Source organism: Microchirus variegatus (genome assembly GCF_963457635.1).
Source record: "Microchirus variegatus genome assembly, chromosome: 3".
In the NCBI taxonomy this organism is placed as follows: domain Eukaryota; kingdom Metazoa; phylum Chordata; class Actinopteri; order Pleuronectiformes; family Soleidae; genus Microchirus; species Microchirus variegatus.
In genome coordinates this window covers 10,152,807-10,170,350 of record NC_139804.1, presented here as the reverse complement: position 1 = coordinate 10,170,350, position 17,544 = coordinate 10,152,807, and the positions used below count along the sequence as shown (strand labels likewise).

At 39.4% G+C, this 17,544-nt stretch overlaps 1 protein-coding gene across 1 annotated transcript in view; it reads left to right on the top strand.

Moving 5' to 3' along the window:
- slc4a5a (solute carrier family 4 member 5a) overlaps positions 1-17,158 on the top strand; it is a gene marked incomplete at its 3' end in the record, with an annotated part of 46,959 nt that extends 29,801 nt beyond the window's left edge. The window contains exons 14-24 of the mRNA XM_083886640.1: positions 290-346; positions 1,676-1,867; positions 4,119-4,232; positions 9,054-9,215; positions 9,789-9,967; positions 10,074-10,146; positions 10,877-10,945; positions 11,436-11,609; positions 12,223-12,414; positions 12,509-12,567; positions 16,993-17,158. Coding sequence (XP_083742766.1) covers positions 290-346; positions 1,676-1,867; positions 4,119-4,232; positions 9,054-9,215; positions 9,789-9,967; positions 10,074-10,146; positions 10,877-10,945; positions 11,436-11,609; positions 12,223-12,414; positions 12,509-12,567; positions 16,993-17,158 — 1,437 coding nt within the window. The remainder of the gene's footprint in view (positions 1-289; positions 347-1,675; positions 1,868-4,118; positions 4,233-9,053; positions 9,216-9,788; positions 9,968-10,073; positions 10,147-10,876; positions 10,946-11,435; positions 11,610-12,222; positions 12,415-12,508; positions 12,568-16,992) is intronic.
- Positions 17,159-17,544: the final 386 nt, after the last annotated feature.

Sequence of the window (17,544 nt, the reverse complement as noted above, 5' to 3'; positions counted from 1 at the left end):
AACAAACAAACAATCAGTTCATTGTTTTGTGAAAATGGCTGTGATTTGCAGTAATAGACATCGATATATCTGTAACTGATTCGTCCCTTGTTTGTTTTTGCCATGCACTAATCACTTGGCTGCCATCTCTTGCAAAGTGAGTACTTCATAGTCAGTCTGTTTTTTGTTTTTTTACTCTCTGCAATTGTGCACTTGCTGGATTCTTATTATATTATGCATTCATTTTAGTTTTCCTTTCATTCTCTATCATTACCTCGCTGTCTCTGTGTCTATCACTCTCTATCAACAGTGGCTGATCTTTGATGGTTTAGTCCCAATGCCAGATAACAGCTCTAGTGTCTCTGGGGTAAGTGCCTCTTATCGTTCAGTTTTCATGCATACCAATCAACCAAAAGTTGAATGTTTAAAGAGAATTTAAGTTTTTGCAGAATGTATCACAGTGGGGGTTTTTTTGAAGTTCAAATGTACAGAAGCATATCGATGCCACACCAGAAAAGAAGTATCACACCTCCGTCCTCATCATATAATACATTTTATTAATGATAATAATATTAATTCTGTTTTCTAACATAAGTGTTGTTTACAACACCTCACAGCAGCCGACTAGAGTAGAAGTATGCATGATTGCCATGGAATGGTGGAATAACTCTGACTGTGAGTTATTCCCAGGGATCCGAGATCAGCAGTTAAACTGCGGCACAAAAACAAAAACGAACAGGGACGGACAAAGGAAAAATCTTCAGCTCGGTCAGCGAGGATGAGACGATTCTTCAGGTGGTGATCACCTCCTTTAACGCAGACGGAGTCCGGTTGGAAGGGAAAAAGTTATGTGGGCTTATCGCTTTTATAGTCTTTTTTTATAGCATCCCATGACTTCCACCAATGGGTGAACGAGTTGCCTGCTGCTGATGATATGCACCGCAGTGGCTTGTGGGGAATGAGTCCATCACAGACTGGACCCCCTGGGGGGTCAGGAGTTTTCCTTTGTCCTCAACATGTGGTTTTTTAGGCTTTCAGTTTCCCAGTAGGCCTCAAGAGTCTATGGCTGGGCCCAACATAAGCAAACTATTCTACGGTCATTTCACATTTATGTCCTATTGACATGACCTTCCCATATCACCCACACCAACCCCTAAAAACTATGTACAGCCATATTCTGTTTGGAATCTTCTAGTTTACAGTCTTCATATCTCCAGATAATAATCAATACCAAATACGCTGTGAAATCTGTTCTGCAACTAATTACTATTTCAATTGTCGACTAGTCATCGACAGCTTAGATTATGAACTGCACAAAAAAAACATTACCAAATAGATGATAGAGCACAGCACATGATGATGACGGGGAGTTGGTTACATCCTTGCCACTTTCTCATAATATGGAAAAGCGTCTTTTTGTAGCATTATGCAGATTGTGATGTGATAGATTTTTCTGGTGTGGCAGCAATATGTTCAAATGACAGAACATGCTCCAGATATCCACTTTCTAAAGGAGAAGTCTCTTTGCTCTCCATTGTTTCTCACACGCTGTACATCAACATTTTACACACCTCCATGAGATTATACCTTCACATTCTTCTTGACAACTTTTACCGTCTGTGTTTGGTTTTTCCCTGTATGTCTTTGTCAAAACAACCCTCTCCTGAATCCCTGTCACTGTCAACCACCATCCCAGTTGAATGTGACAGCTCTCGACTGGAGCCAGCTGAGTAAGAAGGAGTGTCTGACGTACGGAGGCTCTCTGGTGGGGAAGTCCTGCAAATATGTCCCTGACCTAGCCCTCATGTCCTTCATACTCTTCTTTGGCACCTACTCCATGACTGTGTCGCTCAAGAAGTTCAAGTTCAGCCGCTACTTCCCCACCAAGGTGCCAAAAGTCTCTGTATATCTATGTTAGATGAAATTTCACAATATTATCACAATTATTATTATTACTATATTCACAATATTTTTTTTTTTTTTTTCGTGAGGTTTTACGTAGTGAATCTTTAATCTTTTCAAAAATAGTTTGTTTCAATTTGAGGAATTTATAAATGCCTTAATCAGGCAATCTTTAAATGCAAATAACTGACAAAATAAAGACTGTAACGTGTAAGGCTGTATGTAATGGCATCTATCTAAAAAAGTTATATCTGTGTGTGTGTATGTGACGGGCATACAGTATCTCTCTGACCGTTAGATCGACCTAACATTTTGGATATGCGTTGAGCATGGCCCGATGGTGTGCATCATTGATTTTCAAGTTTTTTTAGTTTTTAATTTTGCTGATTTAACACTCTACACCAAGCAGGGATGCTGTCAGGATTGTCTTTCATAGTAAGCACAGTCCTCCCAGGCTACTTTTAAAGTAATGCATCTGCAAACACTGTCACAAACACAAAAAAATGTGTGTTTGTTGTAAAGACATCATGTACAAGCTCATAACTTTAAGGACTGACGAGTATTTTATTGTGACAAAACATTTTTAACGTGAGTGAGTGTTTTAAAAATGCATGGATGTGGCCACAATGGACGCGGTTCTACCTCACTCTCCATACTACCATCTACTGCATCTTCTCAATGCAAACATAATTTCATTTTTCTTAAAATAACTATTTCTGTGTCTCTTTATACCTCAATGTACACATCCATGTCTTACCCAATATACACTTTGTGTATTAATACTACACAAGAGTACTCCTCTTTGTACATCCAACCTTCACACACAGCCTCATTTGGCCATAACTGAAAAATCTTCTTCAGCTCCCACTATAGGAGTACATACTTCCTACGGGCACTGCACTAGTAAATCAAACTGTCAAAAAGTTTCCACTCTAGTGGCCTGTGAAGGTACTGCATGTGGGTTGTGAGAAATGATTCAAAATCAATACATTTTAAACTTTAATATTTAAGCTTTGAATAGCAATGTTATTTTGGGAAAAAAATGATTTATCTGGATTTTTATGGGCAGTTTAATGATAATTGATAGAAAACCTTTAAATTAAGACACATTAAAGACATTAAATTGAATAGATGAGCATCGATGCTCACCTGTGAACTGCAGGTGAAACTGTGCATGAACAGAGAAACTAAATAAAGGGCCATCAAGGCCATTAAAAGCATGGCCCAATACTACTAATATTTTGCCCAGTGCCCGCTGCGATTGGCTCCAGCTCATGTGGAGGATATAGCGTTCTGTATTTAATGGAGCATTTATGTGTCACGGGTTCATATTGGGTTTTACAGTTTTCCTGCTATCCAATTTTGATTTTGAACAATACTGACTAATCAAAAAGTATGGAGAAGAAAATAAATTCTTATGCTCATACTACTAAAAGTGTGACACTGACAGACAGACAGACAGACAGACAGACAGACCAACAAAACACAACTATTGTAGTTATGTTTATGTTCTTTATAACACAAACTATTTAAAAGATAAAAGCTACTTTAATAAGAAAGTGCAGCAGATCACAGATGGTCAATGTGTTGTCACAAATTAAATGTAATCTGTTGTTGATTGAAAAGCAATGTTGAAACTTGACCTCAGAAACTTGGAGTATAGCCAGACACATACAAAAAATGAAAAATAAATGTCTTCATTGTTCTGGGCAGGAATGTTTTTTGGGCAAAGAGGGACATTGGGGATGTCTCTTGTAGATGTCCTGAGGCATGCATCACTGCAGACTCTGACAACAAACTAATTGGGCCCCCGTTAGATGGTATCCTGACATTTCGTTGTTCTCTGCAGTTAACAAATGACCTTGTGGCTGAACCAGTTCTCAACTTGGGCCCTAGGTCAATGGCTCTGGTTCCAGGGATGAGTTTGGTTTGTAACAGTAGTCCACACACAAATTCACACCAACTAGAAACAGAAATAAAAGTTGCATGAATAGTATAACATAGAATACGTCTAGGTTATTCATCATATAGCGTATACCAACTTCACATCACATACACTGTTTTAAAAATTCAACAGCTGAGGGATTGAATGGTATCAGAAATCTGGTGACCTTTGGTTTTTTCAATAAGACACATCTTTCTCAGCATCAGTTACTTCACTTCCTGTCTGATGTGTTCTCTGCTTTCACTTCAGTAAAATAATATTTTCTTTCTATTTTTTCTATGTTTCTCTACAGCTGAGGAAACTCATCAGTGACTTCTCCATCTTCATGTCCATAATGACGTTTGTGGGGCTCGACATGTTGATAGGACTCAAAACTCCCAAGCTAATCGTTCCAACAGAGTTCAAGGTACATCAAGACATTTCCAAGTCGTAGTTTCTTTCTGGAGTAACAACTTACGAAGCCAGACATCTGTGGGGAAAAAAATATCACGTGCCATGCTTTAATAACGCATGTTATTGTCATTGTTCGTTACGAATTGCAACACTGACAAAGCAAATGTTCAATATATTCACCATAATACAGTGTAATGTCTCTAAAATGGCTATACAGCTTATATGTCTCCACTGAAGTATACTACAACACCTGTTTGGTAAGAACATGCTTTTCCGTTACTTTGTGGGCAATTTTTGTTCAGGCTATCAGTTAATATCATAGTGTAGAGCCTATAAAATCATCAAAAATGTAGGCCAGCAATACAGCCAGCAATTTAACAGGAAGAAAAAAATGTTCTAGCTTGTCACATAACAGACAATAACAAGTGTATTAATGCATGGCCACGAGTTATGGATCTAGGTCCTATGTGTCATTAATGCGCTGATTTTTTTTTTTTACCACAGATGTTACCTCCTGGGCTCCATAAGAACTAAGTAGCATTTTTTACTCTTAAGTAACAGCATGGATGGAGTGAGTTTCCATATTTTTTGATGAAATGGTGATTGTCATGCCAGCAATACACTATCAGTAACCCAATTCCCTCTAGGTTTCCACGGCTGAGTAACCCCATCTAATCTGTAAATCTATTTAGAATACCTATCGTGAATTGACTGAGTAACGACAGTTTTAAAATCAATTCGTCTTGATTTTTCAAAACTCCAAATCAGAATTTTTAACATGGGAGTCAACGAATGCGTTAACATGCACACTAAAAAACTGATTATTATTGGGTTTTTGTAGTTATCTGGTTATTCAAGTGTTCATGTAAACGGAATAAACCAATATCATTATCATTTGAAAAACCTGTTTAACACACCTAGGTTTCTGTCTGATCTGATTTCTTAGAGACATATACACCTTAAAGATTTTTTTCCAGTTACCCAATTATTGCCAGTAATCGTTTTTCAAAATGCTTAGAAAAGTCATAGCCGGCTATTCCCGATCAAACCACACATTTTGATATAGGATGTGTGAGGGTTTTCGCCAAACTGTGGGTGGAGATACATGTCAAAGTTTTGGGTGGGAGATTAACACATCCAAGATGGCTGACATTGCATCTGGGTCAAATTCGCGTTCGTAGACATGTTCAAGGGCGGGGTCTTATGTCACCTATGAAGTTTCATGCCAATCGGTCAATGTATGGAATCTGCGAAATATTCTGATAACATTTGATCTTGGATGGGTCTAGTACAATTTAACACTTTTTTCATCTTCCTAGGATAAACGCCCTCAGACTAGCAAGCTCAGTAACAAAACTTGCAAAAAGCCAACTCCAAGATAGCTGACTTCCTGTTGATTTGAGGTCATGGTGTCAAGAGGATTATTTTGTTTGTCTCGGGCAGGAAAATGCTCCCACCAACTAAATTTTAGGCCTGTTCCATAGGGGTTTCACCTGTGGGAGCGATACTGAGCCTTTTTGCATTGGTTTTTCGCAAGTCCATTATTTTATCGAATTTTTCGCCAGTTCTGGTGTTTGGCAATTTTTGTCAGTTTTCACGCATTTAGTGGGTCAAATTCGAGTTTCCTGGCGGAGAAAAATATTAATTAGAATCTGAGCTATTTCAATAGGATCCTCGGACTCTTGTGCGGGAGGTCCCGTGCTATTTTTGGAATCTTGGTCGTAGAGTGATAAAATGGTACAGTTGGAATCTGCGCTGCCAACAGGACAAGTACAGACTTGCTGTTTCTGTGCTACGATGTAATCTAAAACCTGACTGAAAATCTTCCAACAGGCCATTAATGCGCAAATATTCACAAAATTGATTGGCCTTTTCTATATATGTATATATATATATGTATAATAATTTTTAAAAAACAAGCACTATTAACACGATATTAACAACATTTACATTAAATAAAATATAAATGTCTTAGTTGAGATGGTCCAGAAGCACAACCACGGCTTCTCTGCTCAGCCTGAAATGTGCCCATGTGAAATTTCCCCAAGAATCTTTCCAGCCAGGGTACTCTGCAGCAACGACACCAGCTGGTGCGCAGCATCCTGCAATTTTCCCTATTATTACAGTCCACATGGAGTAACATTAATATATGTATGGGCCTACCATAAGCAGATTGATTTGCTGAGCACAGTATTAAGTACAAGTTAGTTAACAAGACAACAACAACAACAACAACAACAACAACAACAACAACAACAACAACAACAACAACAACAACAACACACATAGATGTAATGATGTAGGCTGTTTAACCCTAACTGTTTATATCTGCTGCAACATATGGAGGTGAATCGCGACTAATATTTAAATTAAAATCATTCGCTTCCATAGAAACTGTGGGAACTATGAAAGTCTAGTGTTGTGCCCATAGAGCATGCGCAGTAGTGTCACTCCCATAATGCCTCTCGGCTATGTGAACGAGCCTTTCGCGTTATCTTGCTCGGCGTGTTCATGAACAGCGAAAGGCATGATGGGAGTACGCTAATGGCGTGCGCTAGTGGATTTCATGAATACCGCCGTCATGTTAACTTCGGCTTTAAACCATGGTTTTGTAAATAAATACAAAACCAATCATAGTGAAGTGAATATAGTAAGCTGAAAAGTACAATGACATAGTTAAAGATTAAAAAGATCAATAAAAATGGTTTATTTAACCGTGGCTATTAGTTTATGTGTTGTTACAGGAATCATGTTGTTTTTGCCTGATTTCCCTCATATAATTATATAATTATATCATTTTCATTAGGAACAATAACAGCCTGTTAGAAGTAGTTTTAAAACTCCCGATTATTTCATTCACTCAACCTGTTTATATTCAACTAACAGGAATCAGTCGTGAAGTGACCGCAGGTGCATCACACGGTCACAGCTCCACAGTCCACACCGTCAGCAGTGTCACGGGACTGAACACTGTGATACACTGCAGCATGTCTCCTCTCCTCAATGAATCCACACAGCAGCAAAACTTGTACATGAAACCCCCTCATTGTCTTAATTTATTCACATTTCTCATAAAGTTTTCATGTCCTACGGTTCACTGACAGGGGCGCCATTCCAGAGACGCCACATGACCGCGATTGGCTGTGCTCGTCCACAGCTGTAACGTCACTCTGGGAAATAAGATTTGTCTGGGCCTTTAGGTATATTTGTTTTTCAAATATAAAACTCCATGAATTAAAACTATAGAATATCAAGATCTATAAAAGCCTGTGTCCATGTCTCGAGGTGTCCTGTGGACACTTTTACACGCGTCTCTTTTACTATTGCGGTCAGTGGAAAAATTGCTTTTTGGGCCCCATGGGATTTTTGTTGCAGTACCCACAGTGGCCACCATGCAAAAATTGAGAGTGACCGCGAGCACGCAGAGTCGTTTTTCTACACGCTGATAATGTTTTTATGCACGCGGAATTTGGCACTATAATGACACCATACACCACTTTCTTTTTCAGGGGGGCAATAGAATCTAAAGCCTTGATTATACTCGCCGTAGTGTGGGTTTTACCCGCCGTAATAATGATCGGTTAGGAGAGGGTTTTGGGGGAAAAAGTTTTCAATATCAATACTGTAAGTTAAAATAAGATCGAGGGTGTGACTAAGGCAATGAGTCGGTTTATTCACATGTTGAATGAAACCAACCAAGTCTTAGCTGTGAATTAAATGCTAAGACTATCACGGTCTACATGGATGTTGAAGTCCCCCCCCTAATTATGATTTTATCTGTCTTTAGTACTAACTAAGAATTCAGAGAACTCTGACAGGAAGTCTGAATAAGGTGCAGGTGGACCGTAAACTGTGACTATAATAATTGTTTTTTGTGTTTTCCAACTAGGATGAGACACATTAAGAATAAGGCTTTCAAAAGATAAATAACCTAGCTTGGCCTGGGGTTGATTAATAGTCTAGTATTAAAAATGGCTGTATATATCGCTTTTCTAGTCTTGATGAGCCGGCACAGATGTCAGGAACAACATGAGGTTAAGTTTTCTTGTCCAATTGAACCTTTAAAAAATGAAGTAATTAGACAAAGTAGTATTTTTGTCAAATCAAACTTTAAAACTTGAAGACTAACAGTCAGTGGCTCATATAATTTATTTCACACACAAAAATACAAGCATATGTGAGGAGAAACCCACTGTAGATCAGTGGTTCAGTCGTGAACCCCAATTAAACATGCACGGCTGTCCGCGAAAAGCTGGTGTATCCAGTGTACTTTTTCGGCCCAACCACTCGGCGTCATTCTAACGTCTGATCGGACGCTACATTTATTTTGATTTAAAAAAAATAAATAAAAAAAAGAATTTAAAAAAAAAGATATATATGTTTTTCCAAAATGATTTGGCGACCCCCAGAAATCATCTTGCGACCCCAATTGGGGTCAGGACCCCAAGGTTGAGAATGGCTGCTGTAGATTATATGAAGACCACACCTAAAAGAATGTAGTTTATACAGTACTTAAAATAATGAATGTATATGCCATTGTTTTCCAAGGTAATGATCAATATTGTACAGAATCAGAATGCTCATTACTTAGTTTCCATTTGTACACAGTAAAAGTCGCACAAAAATGCCTTCCCCCTTATTAATGTACAGAAGAGCAAACCCGGTCTTCAGTCTAAGTTAGGTGAGCCAACTCATAGCTGTATCTTGTAGTATTAGACTGCTGTTAAGGTGGAATTGATCTTCTCATCTAAATTGTTTCCAGCTTACCCTGTTGAAATTGTTTATGTACCACTGTGGAAATGAAAATAAAATGGCGCCTTCCCTCTCCCACTAGCCAACTCGATCTGATCGAGGCTGGTTGGTGATGCCATTTGGAAAGAACCCGTGGTGGGTGTATGTGGCCAGCTTTGTCCCTGCGCTCCTCGTCACCATCCTCATCTTCATGGACCAGCAGATCAGCGCTGTCATTGTCAATCGCAAAGAGAACAAACTTAAGGTTCGTGCTCCACTGTTGTTCATCACGGAAGAAAGACACTAAATCTTTAGAAAAACTCACATTACATTGGAAATTACAGACCTTTTTTTTTTATTTTGTGTTTAGTTAAGGCTGTATTTTGTAAGGAAGGCTTTGCAAAATCCTCCCAAGCATTTTATTCATGCCCACACCCATTTAGTATAATACATAACATGTCACATGTGGCTTTAAATGTTCACTGTGTAAAATTGAAGTGAAGTCGTTTTTTAAATTGGCAGAAACTGAAAAGTATATAATTATAAATTCTCTGTGGCATTGCTTCAATAATCCTGGGCTTTGTCATTTGCATTAATATTCCACCAAACTCTAGTATTGATGGGAGAGTTAGACCTCTGTGTTAAGTCTTCTCCAAGTTCAGGACTCTGTGTTGGCCAATCCATGTGTGGAAAATGATGGCTCATGCTCTCTGAACCATTCTTTTACAATTCACTATGACATTTTCATCTTGGAGTATGCCCAGTGATTCAGTGTATTTAGGTAGTTCGCTGACCTCATTCTTGATCCAAAAACTGCTGTGTCTGCTTTCCCTAACAGAAAGGCTGTGGCTACCACTTGGATCTGTTTTGGGTCGGTATCCTGATGGTCACCTGCTCCCTCATGGGTCTGCCCTGGTACGTCGCTGCCACCGTCATCTCCATCGCACACATTGACTCTCTGAGGATGGAGAGCGAGTCGAGCGCTCCCGGAGAACAGCCTCAGTTCCTCGGTGTCAGGTCAGTCACAGAGAGAGACAAAACTTGGGGGAAAAAAAACTTGTTTACAAAATTTCCGTCTGATGACAGAGACTTAATGTACTTTTAATCAATGTCCAATTTGCAGAGAACAAAGAGTGACAGGGATTTTGGTGTTTGTGCTCACTGGAGTCTCCATCTTCCTCGCACCTGTACTTAAGGTATAAAGTGCATGATGTGCTTGTGTTGTCAACATGAACATTTCATGGCCTTTGTGTGCAAATCCAAAGTCGGAAAAAAGTGTATTTTTATCTTGTGTGCTCAAGATATGGCTGTAGTTTATTTGAATTTTACAATTTTACACTTAGTTATTGGTGTTTCTCACTCCTATGTGGATTATTTGTTACTTTTAAGTGTAACTAAACTCCCGAATCACTTTTTCAGGTGTGAACCACTGTAAATGGGTATTTTAACAATGTTATTAACTGCAAATCTTCACAATATAGACTTATACAAGTGATCAAACACAACATTTTGACATTGGCTTCCTGAGTCTATGCTTTCATCAATTCCTTGCCCAATCAGTGCAATGCTACATTGTCCCAAACTCCTCCCGGTTTATAAACGCCAGAGCTCTGGCTTTGTCACCGTTCTCACTCCGCCACTCTCAGCACGCTTCTTGGCATTTTCAAAATCAGGCATTGGGCGGAGTTAGATTTAAAAGAGGGGTTTTAGTTGTCCTTGAATCCTTCTTCCATTTATTTTTTATTTAATTATTTGCAGACATGAGTTAAATAAATGGTTAACAATTAGGGAATAGAATAACTGTAAGTTTAACTTTTACATTTTCCCAAAAATATCATGAATAATGTTAAAGATTTAAAAAAAAATTTGGTATCATATTTTACTGAGTGCATTTTATTGTTTTCTTTCCTTTGCTGTTGCTCGTAGTTCATCCCCATGCCTGTGCTGTACGGCGTCTTCCTCTACATGGGTGTGGCCTCGCTCAGTGGAATCCAGGTACACTGTGAGCAGCTGTCGGTGTTATTTATCATCATGAATTGAGTTATCATCCCTGGACGTCTCACATATTGCATTTTTGACAGTGGGCGAGAAAACACTTATTTAGAGCTGCCAAGCAATCGGGACGACGAGACGACAGAGTCACATGGAAAATAAATATTTGTGAAAAGTTTACTTAGATATCACATGTTAGGTATGTTAGCTGCATATGCACTCATTTTGTCTGGTCGTCTAATTTATATGTAGAATAACACTTACATATGCATTTAGATGAGTTCGGAAGCCACTTTAGCACTCAGGCTCAGGTGCTCTATTGGTAACTTTTCTCCAACTCATTACACACAGGAAAAGTGGAGCTGTGACGCATTTAAATCTCCCCTCAATCACTTATGATTAATCATTCATATCACAGCTCTGCATGTATTTAACCCTATTCCACTCAGACCTGCTCCCCTCTCCCACCTCCTCCTCTCATTGTCCTCCACAGTTCTGGGACAGGATAAAGTTGTACATGATGCCATCGAAGCACCAGCCAGACTTTTCGTACCTCCGCCATGTTCCTCTGAGGAGAGTCCACCTGTTCACACTGATTCAGATCACCTGTCTGGCTGTGCTCTGGATCCTCAAATCTACCTTCTTGGCCATCATCTTCCCTGTGATGGTACGTGACAGAATGTACTTGCATGCAATGCATACCACTGGACTCTAAGGCAAGTCTATTCAAATGGCTGCCTGTGGGCCACCTGGCATCTGCTCCCTGCCTCCATTGTCACTCATTACAGTTGTGCTCATAAGTGTACATACCCTGACAGACTTAACAATTTCTTGGCCATTTTTCAGAGAATATAAATGACAACACAAAAACCCTCTGTGAAGATATAAAGTCACATTTATCCTTTAAACCTTTCATTTTCCTCTAAAGCACAATGAAATAACTTTACCTCACATTTTTAATCATGGAAAAACAAGAATCTTAGACGATTGTGACAAGTCATGAAGTCGGAGAATGACTGGAAGGACCCAGACTCCCTCGAGTGGTACTTCAGAGTAAACAGAGATAAGGAGATAAGGCAGCATTTTTAAGTCACTCACATTAAATGTTACCTTTTTTTTCCCCAATTGATAATTATTTTAATGATTGATATTCACTACAATCAAGGGAGAGTTGTTTTTTCACAATCTCTAATAAACTTAAAGAAATAGGTATTCAAATTAGATGAACATACAGTCAATGGGATTTAAAATGACTTTGCTTCCTTCTGCCAAACACGTAGATCCTGGGTCTGATGGTGGTCAGGAAGATGTTGGACATGGTCTTCACCCAGCATGACCTGGCCTGGGTGGACGACCTCCTGCCTGAGAAAGAGAAGAAGACGATGGTTGAGGATGAGGATAAGAAGAAGGGGAAGGAGAAGGAGAGAGAAAAGGAAAAGAAGAAGCCCAAACCAGATGACAGTGAGGAAGAGGTGGGTAATGTGAGCCTATGCTGCCACCTATAGGAATACTACAATATTAATGCATGCGTGTCTAATGTTTGTCACTTGTGGGCTTCCTCCACAGGACAAGTATCACACCTACTACAACCACTCGCCCAGTTCGGAATCTGATCTGGATCGCAGGTACTGTGTCCTCAAACTGCACATCCCCTACAAAGACCTGGTATATCCTGATGTGGCACAGTCTCAGTGGGGAGCGTACTGTCAGCCTGCATGTACTGCACACAGTGCTCTTTAACACACAGTCACACACATGACATAACTGTTACAAAGATGTCCAGGATGTACATGTGAACTTTTAGCCATACACAGTCTCCCTTAAATGTTTCTGTATACGTCCGTTAATGTCGTTTTAGTTTAGTACAAACAATTATGTAAAAACAAAAACGTACCACCCGCGTGTAGAGGATAAACCCGATATTCTGTGAGTCATGTAATCAAAGATCATTTCTTAACCCTTAGAACACAGAGCATTTAGGCTGATTTTTTCCCACTACTTTAAAATATATACAGATATAAGAACATATAGAATGTGCAATACAGAGTGATTTTTTTAACTTGCTCACCAACTAAATTTAACGCACCTGAGCAAAAAGTACTGAAATCTTTTAAAATCCGATTGAATTCTTGAAATTTGGAAACACATCACATTTCAAAGTTCACTTGGCTCTTTTTTATGAACAAAAATAAAATAAATAATTGTCTGTTTTGTCACTTCTGCACATGTGTTGCTACTCCGGGTTAAAAAAAAAAAAAAAAAAAAAAAAAAAGAGTTAATAGAGGACCCTTTCATGTCAGGTCTGGGAACACATAAATGAAACCGGTTAGAAAGTGTGCATCATTATGTCATAAAGACGTATTTATTTGTTTTGTTAGCAAAATAATGAGAGATCGATTAGTTCGATTATTATTATTTTTTTTAAGTATTATTGGTTTGTTCAAATTCTTTAACTAAGTGACACATTTTCACACACGCTCTCCATCATTAATTCATTAATTAGAATTCTGAATCATATGTCCCATCTTTCAAAAATCTTACAAAAAATTTAATTTTTCTTAACTGTACACACACACACACACACACAGCTTCTTGCGTATGTACGTAACATCTATGAAGGTTTATTGGCAAAAATGTAATAAGCCGGGCCCCACAGACACTGCATCTTTTGCTCCTATTGTTTCTATAGAAGCCAAACAGACAAGCAAAATAGACTGACATTGTAATGACATCTGTTAAGCATTCTGCAGTTTCGCCACAAGATGTCACTATATCTTAAATGACATTTACATCGCGCCAAATTACAGTGCACATTATCTCCACAGGCCAAGACTTTAAGGTCAAAAGGTCAAGTTGTACCAAAGTGCTTCAGAGTACAAAATAGCAAAACATACTAACACAAGACAAAGTTGATACAATTCAATAGATACAATAAATAGTTCAGCCGTGACTTGCAAAACAAATGAGAGTTTATAGTGGGGAGAAAAAAATAAGGGTCAGATTAAGAGACAGAGGAACGTCATGGAGATTTACTGTACTGTGAGACTTGTAATACTAGGTATAAGAGTGCTATTGAATGCTATGATAATAAGGATCTTTTATAATATGTTGTGACGCAGTAACAGTGTAGCTTAATTCAAAATATTTATCCAAAGTTTTCTTCTGCCTCTAAGATTCCTGCTCTGGAGTTGATAGACTTTTGTTTTTTCTCTCAGCTCTGTAAAAAAATTTTCACGTGTTCACGTTCACGCTCTTCCCAGAACCAGAGTAAACTCTACACGGGTTTACACGGCTGTACTTCTTAGGACACTGCACTGACCCAAAGCCTTATTCCGTACATGAACCATCACCAGTTAACCCTAAACTTAACTTCACCACAATTTAAACTTTCTGAACATTTCTGGTATAAACATTTACCTTGACAGTACCAGTAGTCCTCATAGAGACCATTTCTCATTTTGTCAGTCCAGTGCATGTTCAATTGAACTCCTCAAGTGAGTTCATTAACACAAACCACTTCTGGAATCAGCTACATGTTTGTACCCCTGTTCCTCCCTCAGTTTGAGGCTAAATCTTCCAGGCTTCCTGTAGCACAACACTTCTCTGTCCACTTGGTGGCGCACTTCAGTTTTGCTCAAAAGAGGCATTGGGTGAAGACGGCAACCATGGACACTTGCTTGAGGTTATACTTTCATTGGCACCCAAACACTTACAGTATATAGTAAAAGTGTAATATGATCGTACTAGTGAGGACGAACATGAAAAGCATGACCCAGGCCTAAGGGGGCGCTACATACACACGGTCCTTTCTTTTGTCATGTCTCCACTCCATGCACTTTAAGGCAATGCAGATCCCTGCAATGTATAATCCTGCTGCTTCTCTCCCTGTGTTTTGTGCACTGACTGCTCTGTACTGTACTTTTACATTGATGTGCATTGTTCATTAAAAAAAAAAGAAGAAAAGGAATCCCCAGAGGTGATGAAGAGACATGTTTGCTTTAGACCTGTGTGGATTAACATAATATAGAAACACTGTGTGGCATCTTAAATCTGCTGTGAATATTTGTTGATAAATATACCATCTGTTATACCATTGATCAGTACACAACTTTACTGTATAATCGTCCACATGCAACAAGCATCATTGTTTTGGTTGTTTCTTTTTTTCCTGCCTGTGCCAAATCTCCGATCCGTTTACCTGGAACTGCAGCAGGTTCGATTCAACTATTCTGTACTAAAAATCATTTAGCATTTAACATTTTTATGACAAATTGACTTTTTTAATTCCTTTTGTGGTAGATAGAGGATTTTAAAATTGCTCCCCAACATGTCTGCATTGCTTTGAAAGAAGTATGGTTTGGAGTCAACTTTCGAGATGTAGTTTAATCTTGAACTTGTACATATTAATATTTAGAGAAACTAAGATTTGCTATGAAGTTTTGTGTTTTCTTACTATCTCTAGTAGTAGTTGTGATATTATGGCTTCATAAGTTCCTTCCAATTTTTAAATAGAATAAAAACACAATAAATGTAACATTATATTATTATAAACACCATGTTTTTACTGGACAAACTAAACATTGAACTAAAGCTTCTCTAACACACTTAGACGGGAACAAGGGATAATCAGCAGCAACATGCAACCTCACCAATAAGTTTTACACAATTCACCTTTAAAGTTACCGAACCATGTCACCAGTCTCAGTCTTCCGCACAAGATATTATGGCCACAGAGAATCACCACACTACAGCAGCTCAGGCCATATACTCTTTCACATCACTAACATGAGCGGTTGTAGTTTTAAGGCTCTGGTATACGTCCGTGCGACATCAAAGCGGAGGCTGCGCATGCAGCCCAGAACCGCGTGTTGGGTGCGCGTGGACAGCACATGCGCAAACTGAATTTTTGTGCCACCAATAGGTGGAGTATTAAGCCCCGCTCACCAAGCAGAAAAAACATAGTCATCCAAGCCTTGATCTGGTGACTCTCAAACCAGCCTTTCGGCTGATGATCCTCTCGAACCAGATGTGTCTAAGGGCGCTTTCACACCAACAGCAGTTGGTGCGCACCAAACGATCCATTGGAACCAAAAACTCTAGTTCATTTCGTTTTCGTTGGTGTGAAAGCATCAATCACACTCGGGTCCGCACCAAATCAAGCAGACCGAGACCGCCAAAAAGAGGTGGTCTCGGTCCGCTTGACTCCGCACCAAATGTCAGACTCTGGTGCGGTCCCTCTGGTGAGAACGCGAACTCAGGTCCAAATAGGCTAGACTATTAATTCAGTTATTTTACATAAACTCATTTGCTATCAGTGGGAAATTACCCTGTAGCCTATTGGCCCAACAGATTAGATTCTGCAGTAAATGCCATGGACATAGCCTACCTTGTAGGTCTTTGGAGCAATCTTCGTCTCATAGTTAGCGCGACCACATTCATGAAAATAGCGCGTCTCCTCTGTCTGAAATGACGCTATCTTCGCCTACTCCAGTGCATCAGCAGATTGTTCTCCAGACGCAGCCGCGACTCATTCTCAAATTGGATATTTTGTCAAAAATGGCCAATACAGAGAATGTAATAAACGAAGATCAGAGCAAGTAGCAATGTGCGAACGTGTTGCTCCATAGTGAGTCAAAATTGGTGCTTTTCTACCGGAAGATATAAACACATTGATGAAACGTCAATCGGGCCAATTTTGGTTCGTTTGCTGGTGTGAAGGCGGACCACACTGGAGTCATATGTTACATAATAACAATTGTATCGCCTGGTGCGGATCAAATAATCGAACTAGTGGTGTGAAAGCGCCCTAAGGTAGCTGTAGCATCGCTCTATTCTTCTTTAGTAGGAATGCATCCTACTCCCTGGTTCCAGACTTGTACCGTCACCCAATGGTGAAGTGTGATACTACAGGACCCTGACGCACGAGTATACCAGGGTCTTTAGACTTGAGTCACCACGCCTCACACCTGAGTTAAGCCCCTCCTCCCTCCCCTTCAGTCAGTGTATTTGGCTGTGTGTGTGTGTGGTAACTGGAGCTTGCCCTTCCTCAGCATCACCCTCCACCTGAAGATCTCCTGCCCGTCCTCTCCGGCCGTGCCCATGGGCAGAGGGGTGACCTGCCCTGTGCCCCAGGTCAAGATTGAGATGGAGTCGGACTACGACTCGGACATCGACCACCATCGGCCGCGGGACATGAGCAGCGAGACCACGCTGTGAAGCTCAGACTCCGTCTCGTCCACCAACAAATGTGGGACATTTTGTGGGACACCACTGACCGCAGCCAGTGCTGACCCTCAGACTTTGTCAGAGTAACTGACTGAAAAAGGAATGATGCAGTCAACTAAAAAAAAAAAGAGGCTGCATTTAAACTGCTTACCAATGTACTGGAAGCTGAATTGATGTATTTATTTACTTTTATAATGTAAAAACTGCTCCACTTAAAAGAATAAATATTTATTTATATATTGTAATTACAGTAACAAGATGGTAATAACGTGGCGACAATCTTAATATAGAGGCAATAGAGGCATTATATAATACCGTCTTATTTTTGGTAATACAGAGATAATAGTGTAGTAATAAAACTGTTTATATATATATAG